A 26499-nucleotide genomic window follows, 5' to 3' on the forward strand; every position below is an offset into this window, starting at 1 on the left:
ATAAGAGTTTATACATTTATTTGGAGACTCACACGATACTTAACCACATTCTATACATCTAAAATGCAGTAGCACCGTGAATAAAATCAAGTAGTACCTATATAAATTTTTATGATCAAGATATAACATGCCATAAGGAAACTTCGGATCACCTGCTTTTTGCGTCATTTTTATTTGGCTCATGAATGAATTACCATTTAAAGTAACTTATATGAAGTTTATTGCTTTCTTGATCTTGAAAGTTTGCTATAAGTTAGATGCTAATTGCAGAACGTTTCATAAAGTCGCAACGGATATGCTGGCTTGGACATGTTGAGAGGGTGAATAGAGAAAGGTTGCCAAAGGCCTTATTGGAGGCAAGAATCGAAGGCACAAGAAGAAGAGGGAGACCAAGGAGAATAAGGTGGCTGGAAGAGAGTTGCTGGTGATAGATACAGATCGAAAGGAATTGTCATGGAAGCCAAGGTCCACATAGGACTGTAAAGTAAGAAGAAGAAAAAGAAGAAGAAGAAGAAGAAGAAGAAGAAGAAGAAGAAGAAGAAGAGAAGAAGAAGAAGAGAAGAAGAAGAAGAGAAGAAGAAGAAGAGAAGAAGAAGAAGGAGAGAATTGTTATTGTACTTGTGATGATTCAGTGAAGTGAAATATAGAAATAAAGGCATCAATCTATCTATCATTGAATATATGAAAAGGGTATAGGACCTATATAATAATAAGTTCAAATATATTCAAGTATAGAATAATAAATCACTTAATCCTGGCAGGTATAATATTGAGAAGTAAGTGTCAGTTGATTTATACCAATAAAAAATAATTGCTAACAGGGTACTGTGAAATTAATTTCAATTTGAAATTTTAGTACGTTTATAGCATCACACATTTTTTGAAGGTTGAGCCATTTCGAACATTCAGATAACGCAGCAGTTTGGAAAAGATCCAAACTGCTCTGGAAGTTCAAGGGAAGAAGCAGATAGGCTATATTGTACCTGCAAGTGTACATTCTTGGTACTTGTTCAATGCAGATTTGTAGAGGACCGTGATAGCTTTCAAGTCATGTCCAGTGTTTTCCATGGAATTTCTTAGCCATATAAAATACTGGCTCATTCCAAACTTGGTAAGGAGTAATTTACAACGTTTGTATGCAAGTTGAAAGTCTTGTTCATTTGTCTCAGAGGGGACAAGAACAAGAGATGCATTCAGTGTGGCTCAATGACCTTTTAGATTTGCAATGGTATAGGTGAAGCCGGAATCTTTATATCAAGAATCCTACTAGAATAATTTATACTAGATCAAAATGAGAAATATTATTATATTTATTATTACCTATATTATTTATTGTATTGATTGATTTATTTTCAGTTGATGGATGTGAGAAGTACACCGAATACCTACATAGAATATCAGTATTAGAATGATGATGAATAAATCAAATAATAATAATATCGTAATAGTAGGTACCGTATACAGTACGGTATATGAATATTTAAGTTAATAGTAAAAGGTGTCGTGTGACAGCATATAAAATATCTACTTTCTTAAAAATGTGGTTCCTCTTTGGTAATTGTACGAGTGGAAGTAATGTGAGTGGAATATTTGTAAAAGGATAGGTAAGAACAAAAAGAAAGCCGCTTAGGAAAACTCGAGAGATACAAGCTCAACTTAACAAGATTCAAAGGAGAGAAGTTTGTCAGTGGAATTTTAATTATTATTGAATCAAGACTGCGATCTGGACTTGAAAAGTTAGGTCTTCAAAAATGATATTGTTTGAGCTGTTGCTAGTAGCAGGAATTTTCACCACAAAACATTTCAGTAAGTTTCATTCAGTCTAATCTGCAAAAGTCCGTCCTTCAGACATCTTAATCTGAAAAAAATCCAAATAATTCAAAACACTTTTAGACTTTCTCTATAATTTGTCAAACTTTGCAATTCATTATTGTGCAATTATAATTGTTACAGCTCTTTCACTATATTCACTATATAATATTATTTTATCCTATCTATGTTCTATTCATATTCGTATGTGCTTTCGATATTTTTAATACCGTAATTTATTTCGGGCCAATTAACGCCAGAGTAGTCTGCATAAGAGATCTTTTCATAGCATTAAATTTATTTTGAAAAGTATTTACAATGAATATGTTTAGTAAATTCCGGACGCGTTTCAAGGCTCAGGGTCCATCTTCAGCGAACATACCTCGATATTGAGTCATGATAGGGCATTGTGCCTTTTGAAACGGGTCCTAACTTTTCTAAAAATGTAAGTAAGCTACTTGTCTCGAACTGTTGTTGAAGTGGAATAGGCTACTATACGAAACTTACGATAGTGATAGGAGACTTTTTAATTTTGTATTCTGAATTTGCTGCTATATATAGCTAGGCCTCTATATACGGTAATAAACACGACGAGTTAAATTGAGTGTATATTCTTATGAGAATTTTAGCGAGCATTTAATCAGTTATAATTATGAATATTTTCAATGTCAAAACATCATTAACTGATATTGGAGCTTACTTTCAATTCTCAACCTACCGGCGGTATTCCGTGTGAGTAGCCTAGCATATTATTGTCCAGTAAACTACGGAAGCACAAACTTTATTCATAGTGAATAGCAGAATGCACAATCTAACAATGTAATGGGGCTGGGTGTACTTGTGTCATGACAATGTCTCCCGTCATTACTCTTTTCAACAACAATTGGATTGTACTATGAGGCTGAATTGAGCCGAGCCGAACAATGCAAAACTAGCGCAAAAATATACCAGTTCATGCAACTCAATATAAATTATATCAGTTTACATATGTAGGCCTATATAACAAAACAAGTAGATAGATGAGACCCAATAATAATACATTATTTTACAATAATGAAGCACAGACGATATTTTAAAACGAGGAAGAAAAAAATGACGGATATTATTCTATTGGTGGGATGAAATGACAATGAGAATCTCATGATTAAATGATTATTATTAGTACCTACCGTATTAGAATGTCTGGTCATGTCAACATACCCTTGAAAAACATTTTACTTCTCATTCAATACATTATTACTATTGTCAGTAAAAGTATTTACTTATTATAATTTGTTGAATTTTCAATATCAATTTAGTAATATCAATATGATAAATTAATGTAGCCTACTCTATATCAACAGAAGCTTTCTAGAAAGAACTTTTAAATTCATCAACAGATTGACGCTATGCCTTATAATAGTCTAATATAATTATTACAACAGTATAGTCTAGTATGTCTGACTCACACAGTTATCTACGTTTCTATTGTAATGAGAATTATGTATGTAGATAAACTGATATCACTGATAAATTATTTTAATTTTTCGTTTGCAAATACTATGAGAATTTTTAGTTACCTGTCTTTAACCAAATCGAATAGTGTTTGATGTTACCCAATTAATCCAGTTGGTTAAAGTCAATTAATCAACAAACATTTATATATTAATAGTGATAGAGGAAACAATGTTACCTATATAGTGTCAATAAAAAATATAAAAAGCTTACCGGGTACTAGTAATTTCAGAAAATATTGAGTACCTATATCCCTAAAATATAATAGGACAAAATAATGAGCTACCTGCTCTATTACATCCTTTCATATCAATTTATAAAGGAAATTATTTTTATTTATATAGATTCTCAAACTGTGATATCAAGATTTTCATTATTCAAATTAATAGACTGTGATAACATTTTTTAAATCAGTTAGACATACTTGAATATGGTATGTCATCTTTGTTTTACATTTCGGCTTGAATCAATGGTAGCCTTGAACCTTATGAACCTTGATTCTTATTATAACAAAATTTCAAATAGAATCCACCTATCAACTTTGATGGTGCCATCATATAATTGACTCGGATTTTATTTTGCCTTGAATATTGTTATTGATGATTTTATTTGCAACACCTCTCATTTCAAGGTGGAATAAAAGCAATATTGTCAGTTTCACACTATTTATTTGAGTTCAACTAAAGTTTCAATGCACTTTCAAGTCGTCTTCATCAGTGGACTTTTTTGGTTAAACTCTAGGTGACAATAAGGCGACAATACCGATTTTATTCCACCTTAATATGGAGAAATTCCATTATATCTCTGTTCATAGTGTAAACCTCTCATTTTAGTTTGACATGATTGATGTTTATGATTGCAGGAGATGCTACAGACAAACAGGCCAAACAGCAGAGCGAGCATGAGGACTTGGTGCAGAAATCGATGGGTGATTTCGGACCCTGGCAGGTGTGGATCTGTCTGTTCCTCTCAATAGTGAAGATCCCGGTCGCCTGGTGTCAGCTGGGCATTGTCTTCCTCGCGGCTCCCATGCACTTTCAATGTGCAACCTCGGCGAATGCAACCGAGTACGATGCCAGCGATAGCACGTGGAATGAGGCATGCTACACCGCCGATCATCAACCTTGCAACAGGTGGCTGTATGATCGGTCTGTGTTCCGGGAGACTATCATATCCGAGGTAAAAACGAAAACATGAAATCTATTATCATTAGAAGAAATTATTTGTCAAATTTTGTGCGTCAGTAACTTATAACTTGGAGTTCTCCAGAATACACTTCTGTAGTCATTGGTTGATTCAATGTGCTTTGAATTGAACATTGTGAACATATTATTTTCATTACTTGTTTCAATTGGATATCGACTAGGTGAAGCCTAGTACTCGCGCACCGTACATAACCGTATCATTATTATTTTCTCTCAATAGTCCTACTCAAGGTACCTAGAATAAAGGTATTCTAGGTACATTGGTACTACCTACTATAAAATATTTTTTTCTATTGCTGATGATGCCCACATGAGATTTTTGCTTGTGAGTGCGTAATAGAATAAAGAGCGTTAGTGAATAATTGATGAGATGATCATACATTCATGCCATCGACGGTATTCGAACCCACGAACCAGGCGGTACTAACAGATCAAAATTTGTAATGCTCCTTTTACTACTCGACCAACCCAGCCGGCAAATGATTCAAATGTTCGAAGTTTATTATTTTTATTGAATAATTATATCTTTATAATGCTTGCTCTAAATTATTTTGTGTGAGCCTTCCATGCAATGTAGAAATACATAAATTAATTAATAGATCTGAGTAAGCTATTACACCTGATACCTATCAAATCTCTCACTATTTTTCTTCAATTTATTCTAGACAAATTTTCAATTAATTTCAGTGGGATCTAGTTTGCGATCGAAAGCAACTAGCCAACGTGGCGCAAATGATTCTCATGATTGGAATTCTCGTTGGAAATCTATCATTCAGCATAGCAGCTGACAGGTAAGGTCAACAGATTACTGATGACTTTCAAAAGTCATGAATAGAGGCCAGTCACTATCCTACATTGGTGCTTGCATGAATATTAGTTCTGATTTTTAAATAAATTGTTTGAAAATACATTAGAGAAGTTCAAAACTAATTCTTGCATGCAAAATTTCCTTGTGGATTGTGATACAGAGTGACCCGGAAACCTCGAATTTTCCAGGCCCTTTTTTCAGGTTCATTTTCCAGTTTTTAGCTATTTTCGCCAACAGTAATCGGACAGAAGATTTTTGCTCTTTCCTTTTTTTTAAGATTATAAAATTCTGAATGAAAATCATTCCGAGCTCTCTATCTTCAATTAGTAGGTACTGAGATAGTACAATTTTTCAAAAATGAGTAAAATTTCAAGAAAAAATCAATTTTGATGAATTTCAGTTTTCAATTAACAAAATTCCTCGACTGTCACAATTCAAACGTAAAATTCAAAATCCTTGGCAGGGCCCAGTGGAGACCAAGTAGAGAGCGCTCTATATCTCATATAGATTTCCATGTACACCTACTGACAATAATTATTTAATGCTCCTTGTATTTTGGAAAAACATTATAAACAGCTGTGCTTAGTGAGAGAAGTTGTGTGTATTTTTGGGTTCAAAATTTTATAAAATAACTTGATTAATTCAATAAGAAGTGATACCGTAATTAAGTGTTATATTTAAATATAGTTTGGTGTTTTAATTGGCTAAAGTGCACGTCCAGTGCCAACATACCTGTCATCAAATTTTTGGTTGGGATCGATTTAGTATGTTATTTTGAGCACAAAAACACAAAAATTAAACGGCGAAATTTAATTTCTCTAAATTCAAAATGTTTAGCTTATATTTATTTTTGGACGAAAATTGAACTAGAATGTTTTACAGTAGAAACATAACCTATTTTTTGGACATTTTATTAATTTATCAAAATTTGGGAATGGAATAGATTTGGGCCAAGCCTGTTGTTCATTCCTAATCATATTTATATGATTTGTAATTATGTCCACGAATAAATGATAAATAAATAAAACACATCATTTTACTTTCCTTGCCCTGTTACCATAGGTAAGGAAAGTATTGCTTTCCGAAAAAATTTAAGGTACCCCAAATTCTAAATTGCTATAGGTTTCAAGGTCCCCTGAGTCCAAAAAAGTGGTTATTGGGTATTGGTCTGTATGTGCGTGTGCGTGTGTGTGTGTGTGTGTGTGTGTGTGTGTGTGTGTGTGTGTGTGTGGTGTGTGTGTGTGTGTGTGTGTGTGTGTGTGTGTTGTGTGTGTGTGTGTGTGTGTTGTGTGTGTGTGTGTGTGTGTGTGGTGTGTGTGTGTGTGTGTGTTGTGTGTGTGTGTGTGTGGTGTGTGTGTGTGTGTGTGTGAGAGTGAGTGTATGCGCGTCTGTGTACACGATATCTTATCTCCCAATAATTAACGGAATGACTTGAATTTGGAACTTAAGGTCCTTACAATATGAGGATCCGACACGAACAATTTCGATCAAATTCAATTAAAGATAGCAGCTGAAATGGTAAAAATGTTGTGAAAAAAGGGTTTTTGCGATTTTCTCGAAACGTAATGATTTTGATTAAATACATACCTAGAATAGTCATTGATAAGCTCTATCAACTGCCAACAGTTCCATATCTGTAAAAATTTCAGGAGCTCCGCCCCATCTATGCAAAGTTTGATTTTAGATTCCCAATTATCAGGCTTCAGATACAATTTAAATAAAAAATTTCGAGTGGAATAGATTGAACATGAAAATCCCTACAATTTATGTTTCGTAACATTTCCACCTAAAATTGAAAATAAGCTCGAAATTCGAGAAAATGTGATTATTCAATTGCAAACTGCTTGTTGATTCTATTGAATAATTCTCTATGAAGAGATAGCAGACCTCGTGTGTTTCCAGCGTTATTGTCCTGTCACCAGCTGGCTTAGATCTTTTAATAGTAGTAGACTTGAGATGCGCGTGAACACTAGCGTCAGGTGATCAATTTTCATAACGGGAAGAAAAGTTGTGTGAGTGCGCCACACCAGATTTTCTAGCTTTATCATCTACCTAATAACTTTTTAACTTTTATCATCCATCATCACCAACTTCATCGTCCTCACATTAAGATTTCGCAAAATGATATAAAAGTTCATAAGATCATGTTCTATCAGAATCACCCGTTAAATGCACTCAACTTAGTGGAGAGGCGCGCATAAAAGGACACCTCAAGGATAAAAATCTTCAACAGTCATAGCTTTCAGCCCAATAATCGGATCTCCTCGTAGGCCTATTACAGCTCATTCTTCTTGCCTCGTCAAGGCAGTTCAAAATCTTTTGTATCATAAGTCGAATTTGTTGGATAAATGGAAAACTTATTATTGTGTGTACTTATTCAATCCATATTTCCATACACAAAATAATGACCAAATATGTTTTATTTGGAAGAAAAAAAAATTGAAACTCATTCAAATACAGGTTGAAACAAATTTACCTCTTAAGACAAATATTTAGCCCCAGCTGAACTTTTATACCAAATTTAAACATCTTCGGTCAATTACGTAGTTCTTGGGAAAGATTTAAAAGCCGCAGAAACAACGTAACGCTAAGGAACGCTGGAAAAACGCTGAAGAACATAATATATTCTTAGCGTGTCTCAGACGTAGTTCCAAAACTTTTCTAAGACAAGATTATTATTGTAGACCCTCAGTCTGAGCTTCTGACCATTTTCTCTTAAAAATGTTGAGAGAAAACGCAGGAAAGCGCTTCAAAATGCAGATTTTGGGCGTCGCTCTTTGGATTTTTTCAAATCCGTTCTTAGTGCACCTCTAGAGGGCCAACTGAATATGAGTAAATAGGTACTGTAGGTCTCCTATACCTGCCAATTCTGAAGGTATTTGGTCCAGTAAATTTTTAGTTCTGGTGATCGGTGAATGAGTGAGTTAAGGCTGTGCAAAGGCTAAAAAGAAACTTTCTACTGGCAATATTTTTTCAAGTTATCGATTTGTATACTATCTAGCTATCAAAATGAAAAAGTTCTCTCAGGAATTTTTTTCCGATCATTACTTTTGGAGATATGAGCTCATAAAGTTCAAAATTTTGGGATGGATCATTTCAAATTTGGTAAGAGATAAATTCATGGAACTCTAAGGATTAATTCTCCATGATATTTTCGATTAAATTAAAAAAATATCATTTTTGAGAAAATTAATCAATTTACTTGAGTTATTTTTGATCATTGGTAAATTGAATGACTTCCTCAAAAATTGATGATTATTTTCAGAAAATATTTGTTTATCAATCAACAAAATGTAATGATCGGGGAAAAATGTTTTCCTGAGAAAATCTAAAAGCTTTGAGAAATATCACCTGCAGAAAGTTGTTTTAGTCTTTTCACAGCCTTATAATGAATAAATGAAATTACGCTTTTATAAATATTATATGAATATAATATATACCAAAGTATTTTTTTCCATTTTTCATTACCGTATTGGAATTTTACTCCATATGTGTATATTTAATTATCAAAACAAGATTACAACGTGGTGATGGTTTATTCTTATAATACACTCTACATCCAAATAGGCTACTATTTTATCCTCGAAAATATTTTCCAACAAATACTGTGTTTCCAATATATATTTATACCATATATTTTCAGGTTCGGTAGGAAGTCTCCAGTGATATTCGCTGGTGTGATGCAGATGATTACCGGAGTAGCGACTGCTATGATGCCCTGGCTCAGTGCTTTCTTCTTATTCCGCTTTTTACAAGCGGTGGCGGTTGGAGGAACAATGACTGTCAGCTTTGTGCTGTGTGAGTTCTCAATAAATCATGATTAATTATTCAAATCACACATTAACTGATTTTTCTAGATATATTTTTATTGTGGAGCACAGTTTTAAGAATAGGCATTAATTGATTGTAATATTGAAGAAATATTATTCATATTGAATATAATAGGCCTATAATAGCCTATAATAGGCCTACATTATAATAGTATCTCTTCAATAATAAATTGTGATTATTCATATACACAACATAAACACTATCAGCTACCGTTCAACCGTTCACCATTTTTCTACTGTTTAACGAACATCATAAATTCATTGAAGGAGGTCCTGATCAAGTGCTGATAACTTTCTTTTTAAATAACTATCGTGAGGTCCATGTTATAATGGCAGTGTTTGATTAGCAAAGGTATTGCTATCCTTGTCTATCATTCGATAAAGTTGATAGCACTATCTCTTTCTCGCTTTGCTCTGTTGCTAGATCGTCTTTTAACAATGTAGAATTAATAATTAACAAAATAATTTCATCTTTATTATGAAAATTCATTAAGAAATTATTGAAAAATATAATTTCTTGCTTGGTAAAATATAATTGGCTATTTTAAACGAGAATGAACCGTTAATATTATATCAATAAACCTGTATCAGATACCGTCTATAGAAGGCATTGACAAGACAGAGGATCGGCAACGTTTTTCTCCTATCTTCCTCCACTGCCATTATAACGTGGACCTCACTATAGCAATTCTCTTCTAAGATAGACCTATCAATTTGCAAACCTCTCCAACTGTAGAAGTGGATAAAGAAATTCAAATTTTCCTTCCAGATATCCAAGAGCTTCTGATGAATCTTCTATTCTCTCATTTCAGAAATATATATCTCTTGATTGATTCAACCCTAATTTAATGAATGTGATTATTGGAAACACAAATTGATAAACGAATATATTGTTCTAATTTGACAGGGAACATTGAGGCCAACCCAACAGCAAAGTGTAGCAAATACCATTGTTAGGGTACTCCCAAGGACAAGGCCAAACTGAATAAGTACTTACTGCACTACACTCAAACACTGCATGTAAACTATAATGAGTAATTCTAGTTGATGAATACCGTAGTTTATGAATGAGAGCAAAATATCAATTATCATGTTGACCGGTAGTGGTATACTATACGTATTGTCCTTTACTGCATATAGTTCAGTCAATGAATGAAATTAAATCAACTTTGAGAATGACAAGTTAGAAGTCATCAATAATGAAAAGTGCTAAATGATAGGATTGATAAGTGTTTTGTACTTGACAATAGACCTGAATCTAGAAAGAAGCCTATTTTAGACAAACAATAAAATAATGATCTTGTTCTCTTGAGAAATTCCATTACGCAACTGTTTTGGAAGGCTAATCTGAAGCTTGCTGTTACATTGGATAGATTGTCATCTCAGTTACTATACCAATAGATGGATTCATTGTTAACACAAAGAGAGTGCCTACAAAATTGATTTGATCAGACACAGAGAAAGTAATATTCATCAAGTCATAGGTGCTAAGCTGCTAAGCAGTGTGGAGTTATTGCCATGACCCCATAATATGGTTTCTGTGTCTCCTTCCACCAAAGGCCTGTTCTTCGTTCTAATGATCTAAAAAACAATCAACAATGCTAGGCTACTTGTAATTTTTATTGCAAATCATTGATGCGATTCTTGACTAGGCCATTCATCAGCAACAGCTTAAGTCTAAAATGCAATCTAAATAATTGATTTGTATTGTAACAATGTCAATGATTAGAGCAGGCTAATTGTTGATTGATTTCTTATGCAAAACAGGGACTGTTTCATGTAAGGTCACAAGTCTTTGTATGCAGAGAAAAAATACCGAATACAAAAATGTTTTATATGACTATATCCTTATTTTCATTAGACATGTTTTCTATGAAACACTTATTTTCTGAGCTTATTAGCATATGTACAGTGGGTGACAGTATAATATAAATTGAACTTCATGGGTGACTTATATTTATTGATTTTTATGCATTAAAAACAAAATCTTATTCCGAAAAACAAAATTCAAGATGTGAATTGTGTAATTAATAGTGCATTTTTAGTGTATTTCTAGTGCATTGTGCATTTCTATGCTTCAAAAATTTATATTTTCCATATTAATAATAATGGTAATCCCGTCCTGTCCTCAAACCTATGGATTGGGGTACAGTTAAGATTTAATTCACGAAAACGTTGACAGCCCCAAAAGTAAGTCTTTAATTTGCACTAACCTTGGAACAGGTGAGGAAGTGGACTGTATCTCGTGTTTAGAAGTTACTGCTGACGATATCCTGTCTTTATGCGTAGGCCTATATGATATTGTACATATATCACGAAATGAGACGAGGTAATTGCGTTCAGCTCGAACGCCACGGAACAGGAGAAATGGAACGAAACGATGTTGACTTCTCGAGCACGCTTCTTGAAGTGCTGGGTTGAAAGATAAACGGGGAGGATGAAGGAGGGGTGAGGGAGGGAGGTTATCTTGCCTCTTTGGGAGAGGGGGAAGGGGAGGAAAGCACAGACTAAATCAACCTGCAATCAAGGCTGCCGATCCTCCGTGAATCCACCATCTCCACCCGCCTTGGAATGCCCCATTTCCAAGAACATAAACTCAAAAAAAAAACTAAAATTTAAAAGTAAAAGAAAAAACAGAACAACAAGCACTGAATGGTAGGAAAGGAAAAACTAAGGGAAAAAGGAATAGGAAAGGAAAAACTTGGGGTGTGGGTTAAACTAATAGGGAAGTATGGGGGCAAGTTTCCTAACTGGCCTAACATACTCACCAGAGTTAGTTTTCACATGAGCTGAGCGCACAACACCCTTAGCATCACTTATGATTTGGGTGACTCTACCTAATGGGTATGATAAGGGTGATGAATTGTCCTCTTTAATCCATACTAACTGCCCTACCTGAAGGTTTGTGTCACTCTCAAACCACTTATTCTTCTGTTGAAGAGTGTGGAGGTATTCACTCTCCCACCTCTTCCACAATCTCTGAGTGAAGCGATTAACCTTTTCCCAACGAGACAGTCTGTGCTCGTTGACATCACTCACGTCAATTTCAGGAACCGCCAACAGAGGGTGATGAACAAGGAAATGTCCGGGAGTCAGTGCCTTGTAGTCATCAGGAGATGAAGAGAGCGCATACAACGGTCTCGAATTGAGTATTGCCTCAATTTTCACCAACAGAGTGGAAAGCTCAACAATAGTTAGGACCGAATTTCCCACTTCACGAAACAAATGGAATTTCACATTTTTAATATTAGACTCACAGATTCCATTCATGAAAGGAGCATGTGGAATATTAAAACGAAATTGGATGCTTTTAGATGACATCGCATCACAGACGTTGGATTGATTTTCTGATGATCTGAGAAATTCAACAATTTCCTTCAATTGTCACGCAGCACCTTTGAAATTCGTCCCTTGATCACAGAATATTTCTTTAGGCAATCCACGCCTAGAGACAAAACGATGGAGAGTGTTAATGAACTCTTTGGATGAAAGACTTGTAAGCACCTCAATGTGACAAGCTTTTGTTGCCAGACAGACAAACAGTGCAAAGTATGCCTTGTACGTACGAGCTTCGGGCCGAATACTCTCTTTGACAGTGAAAGGACCAGCTAGATCGACCGCAGCCTTCAGAAAGGGAGCACTGGGAACAACACGAGAGCTGGGAAGATCACCCATGACGGGAGCAACAGGAGTTGCATTGAATAAACGGCAACGAGTACAATTGAAAATCACATTTCTGATAACACTGTGTGCTCCAACAATCCAAAAATAACGCTGAATAAGAGCACGCACTATTCTTGGTCCAGCATGAAGATGAGAAATATGATAATACTCAATGAGGAGTTTAGTAAAATGACTATCTTTATGTATCAAACAAGGATGCTTGGCTTCATATCCTAAAGCACTATTAACCAATCTGCCACCAACACGAATCACACCATCACAATCCAAGAATACAGCCAATTTTTGGAAACTCTTATCACAAGGTTTACCCTCTTTCAATAGGTCGAGTTGACACTTTTGAACAATTTTAACACAATAAATTTGTAAACATTTCAACTCTTGAACACTAAGTGCGCCTGATTTACGACAGACACCACTAATTGATGCTTCACAGTTATTCACGAAACGTAAAACATAAACACAGGAACGTAACAATCTCATGTATGAGGAGAAACGTGTTATCTGAATAACAGCAGTCTCTTCAGTGATATTCAAAACAACACCTTTATTTTGTTTCACATCAGGCAGAATTTCAGTAGCAGGGTAAGTCATAGATGACAACGGCCAACATGACAACGAATTAGAACACCACGTTGGAGCATTGAACCAATCTTGCGAATTGCACAAGTTTTGGGGAGAAACACCTCGTGAACCAACGTCGGCAATATTGAAATCAGTAGCAATGTGATTCCAATCAGAAATATTAGTCAACTCTAATATTCTCACAACACGATTTGCAACAAACGTTTGCAACTTGTAAGGAGGTATATGCAACCAAGATAAAACAATAGTTGAATCACTGAACAGAAACGTAGATTGAAGATTGATTTTTTCCAGTGAAGGAAGGACTGAAACATACAATCGCGAAAGCAACAACACAGCTTGAAGCTCTAATCGAGGAATAGACAGAGTTTTCAACGACGCAACTTTAGTTTTAGCTTTCAACAGGAAGCATTTCACCGTAGATTCTGACGACACAACTCTCAAGAAATACAAGCACAGATTCCTTTCTGCGATGCGTCGGAAAACCCAAGTATTTGACAAGAAAAAGCATCACCATAAACGCATCGAGGAATTGAAATTGAACTTAGAGCAGGAAGCTCTCTCATCAGCTCGTTCCAGCATTCGTTGTAGTCAACAGGAATCGGCGTATCCCAATCGATGTCCAACTTCCACAGCTCTTGTAAAAAACATTTCATTTTGAATATTACTGGAGCTATAAAACCGAGAGGGTCATACAGATGCGCGATAACGGACAGAACAGTGCGCTTAGAGTTTTTCTTTTGAAACTCTGGAACAGAGACTTTAATATGAAAACAATCAGTAGTTGGGTTCCACATTATGCCAAGAACTTTCACATTTGAATTAGGCTCATCACTGATATGAAGTGGTACTTGAGTGTTTTCAGAACAAATCAAATCCAAGAACTCAGGAGAATTACTGCTCCATTTATTCAACTTGATATGAGCACAGTTTAGAAGATTACAAAGCTGTGATTTTATTTCACAGATCTCTTCCAACGAATTAGCACCTGTGAGAAAATCGTCGTGATATATATCATCACGAATAGCTGCTGCTGCCAACGGAAATTTATCTCCTTCATCTTTCGCCAGTTGAATGAGAGCACGTTGAGCAAGAAAACCAGACGGTTTCAAACCATATGTGATTGTTTTGAGCTCATAAATGACAATATCATCGGAAGGATCTTTACGAAACAATATGTGAAGGAAAGAACGATCTTCTTCATCAACGAGGATAGCACGATACATTTTCGTAACATCACACGTGAATACTAATGAGTGAAGTCTGAATCTAGTTAACACATCACATATGTCATTTAACAATTTTGGACCTGAATGAAGAACTTGATTCAACGAAATGTGACTCTTTTTAGCAGACCCATCAAATACAACACGAACCTTTGTTGTAGGTGATGACGGATTGAATACACAAAAATAAGGAATAAAATATTTACCTGGTTTTTTAGCAACTTCCATATGATCCAAAAGAAGATACTCTTCCATAAATGATATGCAATCAGATTTCAAACGAGCATCACGCAGCATACGACGCTCCAACGACAGAAAACGATTTAAAGCAACATCATGAGATTCATGAAACTTGAGTTGATTAGTGTCAAATTTGAAAGGGAGACGAACAACATATCTTCCTTCAGTATCACGCGTGTGAGTTTCAGCAAAATGTTTCTCACAAAACTCATCATCGGGACTAGGAAATTTATGATTAGGAATTTCTTCACTTTCCCAAAACTTATGAACCAAATTATTCAACGAGTTCTCAGAGGTGGGACACGTCATTAATGCAGTCAATGGCTGATTAAGAAGACCGGAATGATTTGGAAATTCACCCAAAATAATGTCACCAAACACGGTAGGAATCACGCAAAACGAACACTCTTCACTAGATGAGACTTGACTATGATGACGTAATATTTTGTTGAATAACTGACATCCCAATAGAAGATCAACGGAACGTTGTTCATAGGACACAGGATCAGCAAGGTTGAATTTTTTCAACTCATTTTGCACTTTTGAACTGAGATAAATAGGAAAATAGGGGGCAATGAACCAACTATTTCATCAATCACATAAGCCTCAGCTTCTAAACGAGGGTGATTTGAGCCCTTAGGTTTCAACAAACATTTCACAACACCAGAAGAATTCCCTACACTCGAGGAATTCAAACCAGAGAAATTTTGTTGACAATCATGAACAGATAAACCAAGTTTCATAACAAGATCTTTTGTGATGAAATTAGCAGTACTACCAGAATCAATCATTAAACGAACACCAATAAACGAACCAGATGAATTTTTAATAACTGCTTGAGCAGTACCTAGAACAACACTCGTTTTAGGAATTAAACTAACAGTTGATGACTTATCAATAACATTATCAGTGATACCACAATGCTTAGAAGAATTTGAATTCTCAACAACATTCATATTGCTGCTATCAATTTGAGTGATCGAATCAACGGATTTCGATTTCAAAGCAACTTTAGAGATGTTATCAGTAGACTTCTGATAACGAACAGGAGAATTCGAACGGCTATTATCACTACTACGAGGATAATGAAGTAATTTATTATGCATACGACCACAATAACACAACGATTTAGACTTGCATTGGTTTACAGCGTGAAATTTGGAGAAACAATTGAAACAGACTCTCAATGATTTAATAAATTCATTCCTAGCTTTTGGATCTCTTTTCAAGAAAGCAGGACATTTGAATAACGAATGATTCGTTGAGTTGCAAAATGAGCATTTTGTTTCAGCACTATCATTCAATTCACAAGTAACTGAGCTGCTTTTATTTCGAACGCTGTTATCAGCCTGAGTAGATAAGACAACCTTTTTCTGAAATGACTTATTTTTCGGCTTTTCGATAGATTTTTGATCATTAACAGATGGCACATCAGATGCAGATAATTGATAAGATCTAACTCTCTTATTCACGAAATCAATCAACTGTTGACAAGAAGGAAAGCTCTTATCAGCTACCTCGAGCTCAAACGATTCACGTGATATTTTGTCTAATTGACGAATAGCCAATGAGTACAAAATATTATCAGCCAAATCAGGAACTTTCAACGATTTCAGAGTGGTAATACTATCACCTACTTTAACAAGAAAATCTTGAAGCGATTGTAACGAAGGTTTAAATGGGATTGAACTAGTTATCAAAATCTCATTTACGTAGTAGTTAGCTAGCACCCTATCACTTTCATAACGCTTGCATAGAGTTTTCCATGCCAAATCAAAATCACTACTTATCTGAAAAGATTTCACTATTCTGGCTGCTTCGCCTTTCATCAAATTATGCAAAATATGAGATTTATGAACAGGAGAATAATATTTATCATCCACAATCAATGACGAAAAGATATTTTTGAATCTAGGCCAGTCTGAAATATCAGAGCCATCAAACGGTTTTATTTCAGTTGGAGGTAATATCATGTTCAAACGGGGAGAATGAGAGAGGAAGGGTGAGGGAGGGAGGTTATCTTGCCTCTTTGGGAGAGGGGGAGGGGGAGGAAAGCACAAACTAAATCAGCCTGCAATCAAGGCTGCCGATCCTCCGTGAATCCACCAAATAATAATTGGTGTCTATAAAAACTCGAGTTTTCAACTGTCTTTTTAAAAAAATTGGAGGGATCTTCAATCAAGGAGTCTTGTTATTTATATTATGAAAACATAAGTCAGCTCTTCAGCCAAAAATGTATGAGAATAAATTTATTGAGGAACGAGAAATAGAAACTTAATTTACAGAATAAATTCAGGATGTAATATTTTGTTCTCCTATTTTTGCTGAATATAAAAGATTAATTAATAATTATTGGATGAACCTAAAAATTAGATTCATAAAATATTCCAGCTGAATCATTCAACTTTTCAAACATTGTAGATTTCATATTTAGTTTTATAATTTTCAGGTATGGAATTTCTGGGAGGAAAGTGGAGAACCATTATTTCGTCACTGACACATGTTCCATTCAATATTGGTCAAATGACAATGGTTGTTATAGCTTACTATACTCGAGATTGGAGACTATATCAGTTGGCAGTCTCCCTACCGTGTGTCCTTTTCATCTTCTACATTTGGTGAGAAGCTAATTCATTCATCAATTTATAATATTATACAAGTATAATTATGAATGTACAATAGAATAGAATAATGATTTATTGACAAAAATTGAATACAAGCATAAAATCACAAGCTTGGCTTTTAAGCCGTCAGCTGAAGAAGGAGTTTCATAAGGAGTTTTTTACAGTAATACTGTAATATTTCAGCATTGTATTCGCTTAAACTAACAATAGTAGTAACTTAAAATTCAGTAACTTCGACTATTTCAACAATGAAACTTCATGAATTGGAAATATCATCAAAGAAAGTAGAGTAAATAGGCATACAACAAAGATTCGATCAAAATGGCAAAAACTTGAACTCTGAAACTATCAGTATACCAAATAAAAATGTATACCTCACAACTTTTTCTAACTTATGTACATCTTATAGTAATAAATTGTAACTTAATAATTGAAGTTATTTATCAAAAACCATCGGTATTTCCACGCATCTCTACAGTATAACGCGAGGCTTCTCCAATCACTATACCGTAACTTTCATAATCACTGTAAACTCTGGTGTCCCCAAAATAGATTTATTTGACAATTATTTATTTGTCACTTATCTCTCCATTCCTTGAGTACTGGACTTAAATTATGAATGTATATTCATTCAATCGATCAATGGATCACACATAAATATTCAATTCATAGCGAATTGGAGATAACAGTTAAACTCTCACATTTTCAGCGAACAATTGCATATACCAGTGTTTATAGACGAAATTAGAAAACTCTACAATCAAAACAAGCAGTGGAATAGAAAGTACGGTATGAAATTCATAGGCAATGATTGGGAGAGAAACAGCAGGCTTTATCACACCTCCCGATTTTTTAAAAACAAGAAGTAGCGTAATATTTCCATTTTTTTCAGTTAGGCTTTTTTATTGGTTGATATAGCTGATATGATTGAATGTTTGAAATATGCAGTATATTGTTTGATTCAGATAAAAATGATGATAGTATAATGAAGATTGTGATACCACTATACACATACTCTTATTCTGGATAACTGTGTATTGTATGACATAGCTTTATTGTGACGTTATTAAGTTTTTTGTAGTTTCAATAACTTGTTATTGAGTTACCTGATTTTTCCCCCTGAACCTCAGCCCTGGAACAGTGGACAATATTTAATATTGTATTTTCTTTTTCAGTAAAGATTTCTATATACAATATATAAAAATATGTTTACCTAGTAGTAATAAATGTTTTACGATTCTAATATTAAAGATTCTAGGAGTTATTATAAATTCTTCAAATTTCTTCTATTTTAAATGTTGATGATGAATTTCCAAATCTTTTCGCAGGCTTATCCCAGAAAGTCCTCGCTGGCTTTTGGCAGTCGGTAAGAACAAGCAAGCGTTGGAAATTTTGGAGGTTGCTGCGAGGAAAAATAAAAATCCGTTGCCTTCTCTCCCAGATCTTGGAAACGGAAAAAAGAAGAAAGAATCAAAGGTGCTGTAAAAATATTTTCAAAAAAATCATGTTACCATTTTTTTTATATTTAGCTCTACAGCCTAATGTAAGCTTTAGTATAGAGAAACAATAGCATAAGTAGATATCCCATATATCCCATAGGGCGTTTATGTCACAACTTTTACTGTTATCTCAAGCCGATTACTGTCGATTATTGTCGATTTTCACTGTTTTGACCGGGTAAGAGTGTATGAACGGCACAATATGAGAGACTACCAGCGGCAGTAATATAAAGCTCCACGTGAAAGAACTACGTGGAATATAGGCTTGAGATAACAGTAAAAGTTGTGACATAAACGCCCTATGGGATATATGGGATATCTACTTATGCTATTGTTTCTCTATGGCTTTAGCCTCCTGCTTTTGTACACTGTTAATTTTTTAATAATAAAGGAAATCTACTCCAAGAAAAATCTGTATTTCAAAAGAAATTCCACCATTCTTTTTTATTGACGAGTGAAATCTAATATGGAACTGAAATGTATATCTATTGGTTTGTCGAATTTTCTCAGTTTCTATGTTCTCAATATGTTTTTGTAATAAAAATTATTGTCTTATCTATTCTCCTTAAACTGTAAGACATGAGCCCAACTCAATTTCGAGTCTCCTTTCTATGTTTTATAATGCATGCGATTTTTTTCAAAATGTTACTTTTTTGGTAATTGTAATGCTTATTGTCGACTACTAGAACTAGTCCTCTACATTGCAAGGTAGCCTACTAAATAGCATTGAGTTTAATGTTCTGCCAGATATGTTAATTCTAGTGCTGTATAGCCTATCCCGGTATGTAGCCATTTCAGTTTATACCTAAGTGATTTTTTTAAAAGTATTATTTCTTACTCTAACTGCACTTATATTTTTTTCTAAATATTATGTAGGGGTTTTTTTCTATTCACTCAAGTAAATAGCAGTAGCCTACATATTTCTTATTTTACAGGATGAAAACAACCTTGAAAATAAAGTTGGAATTCTGGATTTGGTTCGCACCCCCAATATGAGGAAAAGAACGTTTGCCGTTTGCTTTGATTGGGCCGCTTGTGGATTGTGCTTCTATGGTCTAACACAGTATGTCAGCCATGTTGGAGGCAACATATTTCTCAACGTTGCAATATCAGGTGAGAAATAACTAACTCTAATACATTAAATGGTAGGGTGAATTTTCACATCATAATATTGCAGGAAGATGGAGATCCTGTTGTTTGCATTTTTCTCTTAATCATTTTAATTGCTCATTTGCTCATTCCCGAACATACCGTTCGAGATATTTGAAAAAATAAAAATATAATAATATTAAATGTTACATTATGAAGTTCAATTAAGCCGCGTTTACAGCAAAGTTATTAACAAAATGTTAATAGCTCAATCCTTATAGATTCTATTAGATTGAACGGAACTCATTGACAAACACATATGTTCATCATGTGTATGATAAGTTATGTTCAATAGAATAGAATCTATATAAGGATTACGCTATTAACATTTTGTTAATAACTTTGGTGTAAACGCAGCTTTTAGATGTTTAATGGGTACTGTTTTTTATTAGGTATTTTCATTTTCCAGTTGAATTGCTAGTTACTGGGATTTTACAAACTGATTAATATTTATTGTTCTACTATTAGGTTTTCAATTTGAAATATTTGATAATATAATAATAATTATATTAAATCGGTCACTCGTCAACATCTAATCTACTCGACCACGGATTTAATAATATTAAGACGCTTATCAAATTCTGTAGCAACTAATAAGTATTTTGCTGCAAATTATTCTGAAGAATAAAATTTTTTTTCTCATTTTCAGGTTCTTTGGTAGTTCCAGGAATGTTATTATCCATTTATTGTATGGAGAGCTTGGGCCGAAGGATGACCTTAGCTGGAGGTCAAAGTATGTCGGCACTCGCTTGCTTATTGCTCATGCTCTGCCATAATTGTAAGTTGAAAAGTTCTTATGAATAATTATATTAAAACCATAATATATAAGAATAATGAAAACACAAATTTAAATTGTGTTTATGGAAAAGTACCACAACATCACTCAAAACACAACTGTATAAGGTTATAAGAATAGGATGATTGAGTTTTATACCGTATTTGACATAATGAAAAGTACCGTATTTAATTATTGAACCTCCAGATATCTCGTCCAAGGTGTATACTGTATTATTCCTAGTTGAACAGTGCTTCTGGAGATAATTCCATAATTGAATAGAAAATATCACAAATTTTGTAATAATAGCTTGCCTACACATTTCGAATTTATTGTCCACTGCTGGGAAAACACACCTTGAGAGTACCGTATCGATAATTCGAAAAATGAGTAACAACAACCAAACTTGATGAACTATTGGTCAATAATCTGATGAGCATAACTAAATTTACTTTTTCACTTCCTTCATAATATAGGACTACTACAATATTGTTAGAATGCAATAAAAATGCACAAGTATCCTTTTTATAAATTTACCACAACATGTTTCAACTATTAATACAAATGATTCATCTCATAAATCACCCTCGCACTTCCATTACCCACGAACAAGCAAAAAAGCTCATGTGGACATCATCAATAGTTGTAAAATGTTGCGGTGAATAAATAAAACTTATAAACAAGTATACTTGAGAATTTTTATTTATCTCTAAGTAATTTCACTTTTACAAGATCGGCTCTAGTGTATTTAGATGCGTCCGGGCTTTAATAGTCATGATGCCATGGAGCAGATTTGAACAGAAATTTGTTGTGTTTTCAATGTAATAGTACACTAAAGTGAGGTCCACACGTTATAATGGCAGTGTTCGATTAGCAATTGTATTGCTATCCTTGTCTATAATTCAACAAAGAGGATACCACTATCTCTTTCTAGCTTTGCTCTGTTGCCAGATTGTTCTTCAACAATGTAGAAATATATTTAATTAACAAAATATTAAATTTTGTTAATGAAAATTCAGGGTATGAAATCATTGAAAAATATAATTTCTTGATTGATAAAATGTAATTGATCATTTAAACGAGAATGAACATTTAATATTACATTAATAAACCGGTATCAGCTACCCTCCATAGAAGGCATTGACAAGACAGAGGATCGGCAACGTTGTTCTATCTTTCGTCACTGACATTATAACGTGGACCTCACTATAGTGATACATAGGTATATAGACACATTATCTCTCTCAAAAGGTGAAAATATTATTTGAACAGATGAATCATCAGACCTGGCCTGGTCAGAGGTATTGTTCGGTTCGATCGGGATTCTGGGATGTGGCATTTCGTTTCCAACGCTGTACTTGTTCACCGGAGAGTTCTACCCAACGGTGATCAGGAACATTGGCGTGGGCACAGGCTCGCTGTGCGCCCGGATTGGATCTATGGTGGCGCCGTTTGTTGCTTCTCTGGTAACACATTTCCACATCTGAAGATTAAATTATTTAAAACGCATAATAACACTAGATGTTCTAGCAGAGAAACGTTCAATAATGTTTATTATATTTTTTAATATGTGTTTCAAACGTGTCATTTTAGGGTTGGGGATGAAGATATTATCTTTTCAAACTCGGAAGCTCAACAAGAAATAAACTTGTATTTTAAACTAAACTAATATTTTGAACTAATACACTGAACTCATGATTAATTATCCAATAACATTATATATATTTATGAGTCAAATCATTTCTGTAGAATTTGTTCTTCTATCATTGTCGATTTAGCAGTGTGTGAGTGAATGTATTCTGTTAAACAGAAAAGTTCAACATTAAATTTGAATGCAGCCTATTGATAATATAGGCCTTCACTATAACAAAGAATATATTATCAATATTATTCATTATTATTGTACACCAATTGATTCTCATGGTACTCTCAGAATTCGATGTTGATATTATTATGATTTACTATCATGATATATTAAGATGTACTATATTGTTGATAAGAATACTATATACAAAATTTAAATCCATTTACAATCAATATGTCTCGAGATATGACATGTAAACAAAGCCATTTAGCGATTAGCAGTAATATTTTTGTCATTATGTTGTTAAATATAGCATTATCCAGTTGAATCAGCGAAAAAATACGATATAATTATTACTCGTCTACCGGATATATGTCAACCGTATACAATTGTTAGCACAAAAATAGGAAAACGGACGACATAATACGGATGCGTGTGGACGCAATTTTACATCCGTCTTTTGCTTGAACCAAACAATCCGTCATTTGCTTGAGCAAAAGACTGATGGTAAACTTGAGAGTCTGGACCGGGCTAGTAATTATTTAATATTTAAAGTATCATTGTATTGGAATTTTAATGCATCTTTCAATGTGTGAAATTCACATTTAAAGAGTTTTACTTGTAAATTTACATTCCACGTTTTTCAAAAATTTATAAAGATATTGTGAAGTTCTACATTTTTAAATAATTCAAATTTTTTATTGAATTAATTCACATTTTCAAATTATACTACCTTTAAGCACGGTTTCTAGTATAGCCTATTTATTAAATCTAATAATAGACCATATAGCCTAGACCTAGATCCCTGGTCTTAGTGTTTGCTTATTAATATCAACATTGAAATTTAAAATACATGGGTGAAATTGATAATAAACCACGAAACAGTGGTTTAGTCGACCACAAAACAGTCCATAATCAAGAGCTCTATAATTTCTAAAGATTTGTCTTCAACGTTGATTTAGAGTAAGTGGTGTCAATTTTGCAGACTTCACAAAAGTTTTTGAGACTTGAAAACTGATATTTTCACAGAATACAATACATCCCCTGCTTCCACCTCTGGCATTCGCGGCAATATCACTGATTGGGGCTGCTGTTGGACTTTGCCTGCCTGAAACTCACAACTGCGACCTTCCACAAACAATCGAAGAAGGCGAGAACTTTGGAATGTAAGTGGAAAAATACCTCAGAGATACCTGTAGCCTATATCATAAACGTATTTGATAGCATCTAGAATAGAAATGAAATTCCGTATACTCGAATAAAACTTTTTTTTGGAACAGTATAAAAATTCAATATGACGACTTCCTTAGCTATATTACAATAGAAAACTCCATTTATTCGAGTACAACAGTATAACCTCCTACCCCTATAAGGGAATTAGATACAAAATTCAGATATTAAGCTAATTTATTTATTTATTCGTGGACAGAATCACAAATCACATAAATATGATTAGGAAAGAGCAACAGGCTTGACCCAAATCTATTCCATTCCCAAATTTTGATAAATTAATAAAATCTCCAAAAAATAGGTTATGTTTATACTGTAAAACGTTCAAGTTCAATTTTTATTTATCAAAATAGTCATAGTTATCTGAGTCTACAGTTCTGCAATTTCTAAAATTTTGCAAACTGTATGCAAAATGTGAGATACCTAACTGTATTTATATACACCTTATAGGCCTACACAGATAACACATAGCGATTGCTATAAATTATACTGTAATTATTATCTGTGCCAAAAATAATAATTTCAGAACACTAATAATTCTAGCAATAAAGCCTAGAAGTTATTAGAAAAAATTATCATTCAATTTAAATAATTAGGAGTACAATCGCAGTCAATTAAAATAGAAAATAGACCTACAAAGTTATAGAACGTTTTTGTTTAGAATGCTTTTTTCTAGATTAGATCTTTGTTGTGAGTCTGATAATTTATGGGCTATTCAAAAACAAAAATTTGTCCAATATTATCATTCAACTCAGATTCACACATTTATATACTTAATTGGACTAAATGGGCATTATGACATTATGTTGTGATCATTGACTTCAATTGTCTATACCGTATAACTTTATTTTAAAATCTGATTGGATTTAATCATGGACTGCGATTATGATTTCACCTGTAACATGAAAAGGATACATTAGCGACTGCCTGTATATTTAAATGATGAGAATTAAAACTTGATAAAAATGATGAAAATTCACACCAAAAAAATTTTTTTTTCAGAAAACACAAGAAAGAATTGACGAATGGAACTGGTAATCCCGCATTCACCAATGACGAATCGGTCTACTGATAGATTGCAATCCAATTTAGACAATTGGAGAAAGTTTGGACCTATTAGGGCTTTTGGCTGTGAAAAAACTCAATTGTTTATCATGATACAATATCATGCATTGATATTGTATAATATATGTATGCAGTATTATTTTTGCCTTTGATTATGTAATTTTATATAGATAGAAGGAAAACTCTACGTAATTGTTCTACAATATGAAAGCATAAAACTTCATTTTCATGAAGTACCTTTAGGACGTTCATTCATATATTTGAATATGTTGTACAGTTAAAAGATACTAAGCTAAGAATTTACATTTTTCAAAAATATCTTATTGTAATCTATAAAATTTGTTGCAAGTTGAAAATAGAATTAGAATTTACCATTTTTGTTTTCAATATTCTTATAAAAATTATTGTAATCTTAATTACTTTTGCTGAAATCAATGTATTATTTACATCAAGTATGCAATTGAAATCATGATTTTTATTTTGAAAATGTGTTGTCCGCTCTCCTATTGTTAAAATTAGTACATTATTTATACCTAGTAAAAGTAACTTATAGGTAATTCATGCTCGAATAATGCATTATTTTCTACATCTTTGCTCTTCCTATCAGAATAATAAAATCATTCCCAACTTTCTAATTATTTTATGATTAGCTCTTTTATTACCTATATTTCAATCATGCAACTCTTATTATAAATAACAATATTTATCTAATTTCATCCAATACAAGAAAAAAATATTTCTCATTCCACCATGAGTTGAGTCAACTATACGTCTATTTAAGCCAGTTACACACATCGATTTTTGGACGTACGATTTTATAAGTCGAACTTATAAATTCTATTTGATTAGAACATAACTTGGCAAACAGGTGATGTGTTAATGTGTTTGCCAAGTTCATAAGGACGACAAAAAATTGAACGTTCAAAAATCTATAAGTGTAGTGTAACTGGCTTAGACAGTGGCAAAACTTGATCACTTGTGTTTCAATAAATTTTACTTCATATTATTTAGTATATTACTGTTCTATTACTTTTAAGTTAAAAGTATAATACCTACTTAATATTATTGAGAAAATCACAGTTTCTCGAGTATTAATTTTATCAATGGCTTTGTACACAACCTTTAGATCAGAATTAAGTGTTGTCAACGCGCTTTACTAATTTTTTAGGTTTAAAAATATTCAACCCACATTTTCAAATTCATGGAGTAGTTTTTTTTGACATTGATGTTCTCAAGTAATGGGTACAGTAACTACATATAATCATGGTTATATTATAGTTACTGTAGTAATGGGGATCTTGAAATAAAATAAGGTTTTAATGTAGCCTAGCCTATGTTGACCGTGATCAGGTGAATTGATTTTTAAATCAGGTATGTTGGGCTGATTTGCATTCTCCGCTGGTGCAACCCGGCATTGATTTACTAATCACTATCTCATGTCAAATGTTACAGTTTTAAAAGTTAATCAATTTTTA

At 33.5% G+C, this 26499-nt stretch overlaps 1 protein-coding gene across 1 annotated transcript in view; it reads left to right on the plus strand.

The window, feature by feature from the left end:
* LOC111054695 (organic cation transporter protein) overlaps positions 1-25656 on the plus strand; it is a 36481-nt gene extending 10825 nt beyond the window's left edge. The window contains exons 2-11 of the mRNA XM_022341769.2: positions 4166-4482; positions 5196-5299; positions 8960-9114; positions 17328-17496; positions 18831-18978; positions 19937-20114; positions 20800-20928; positions 22198-22391; positions 23759-23895; positions 24962-25656. Coding sequence (XP_022197461.1) covers positions 4166-4482; positions 5196-5299; positions 8960-9114; positions 17328-17496; positions 18831-18978; positions 19937-20114; positions 20800-20928; positions 22198-22391; positions 23759-23895; positions 24962-25031 — 1601 coding nt within the window. The 3' untranslated portion in view covers positions 25032-25656. The remainder of the gene's footprint in view (positions 1-4165; positions 4483-5195; positions 5300-8959; positions 9115-17327; positions 17497-18830; positions 18979-19936; positions 20115-20799; positions 20929-22197; positions 22392-23758; positions 23896-24961) is intronic.
* Positions 25657-26499: the final 843 nt, after the last annotated feature.

The sequence above is a fragment of the Nilaparvata lugens genome, chromosome 7 (genome assembly GCF_014356525.2).
Source record: "Nilaparvata lugens isolate BPH chromosome 7, ASM1435652v1, whole genome shotgun sequence".
NCBI lineage: Eukaryota > Metazoa > Arthropoda > Insecta > Hemiptera > Delphacidae > Nilaparvata > Nilaparvata lugens.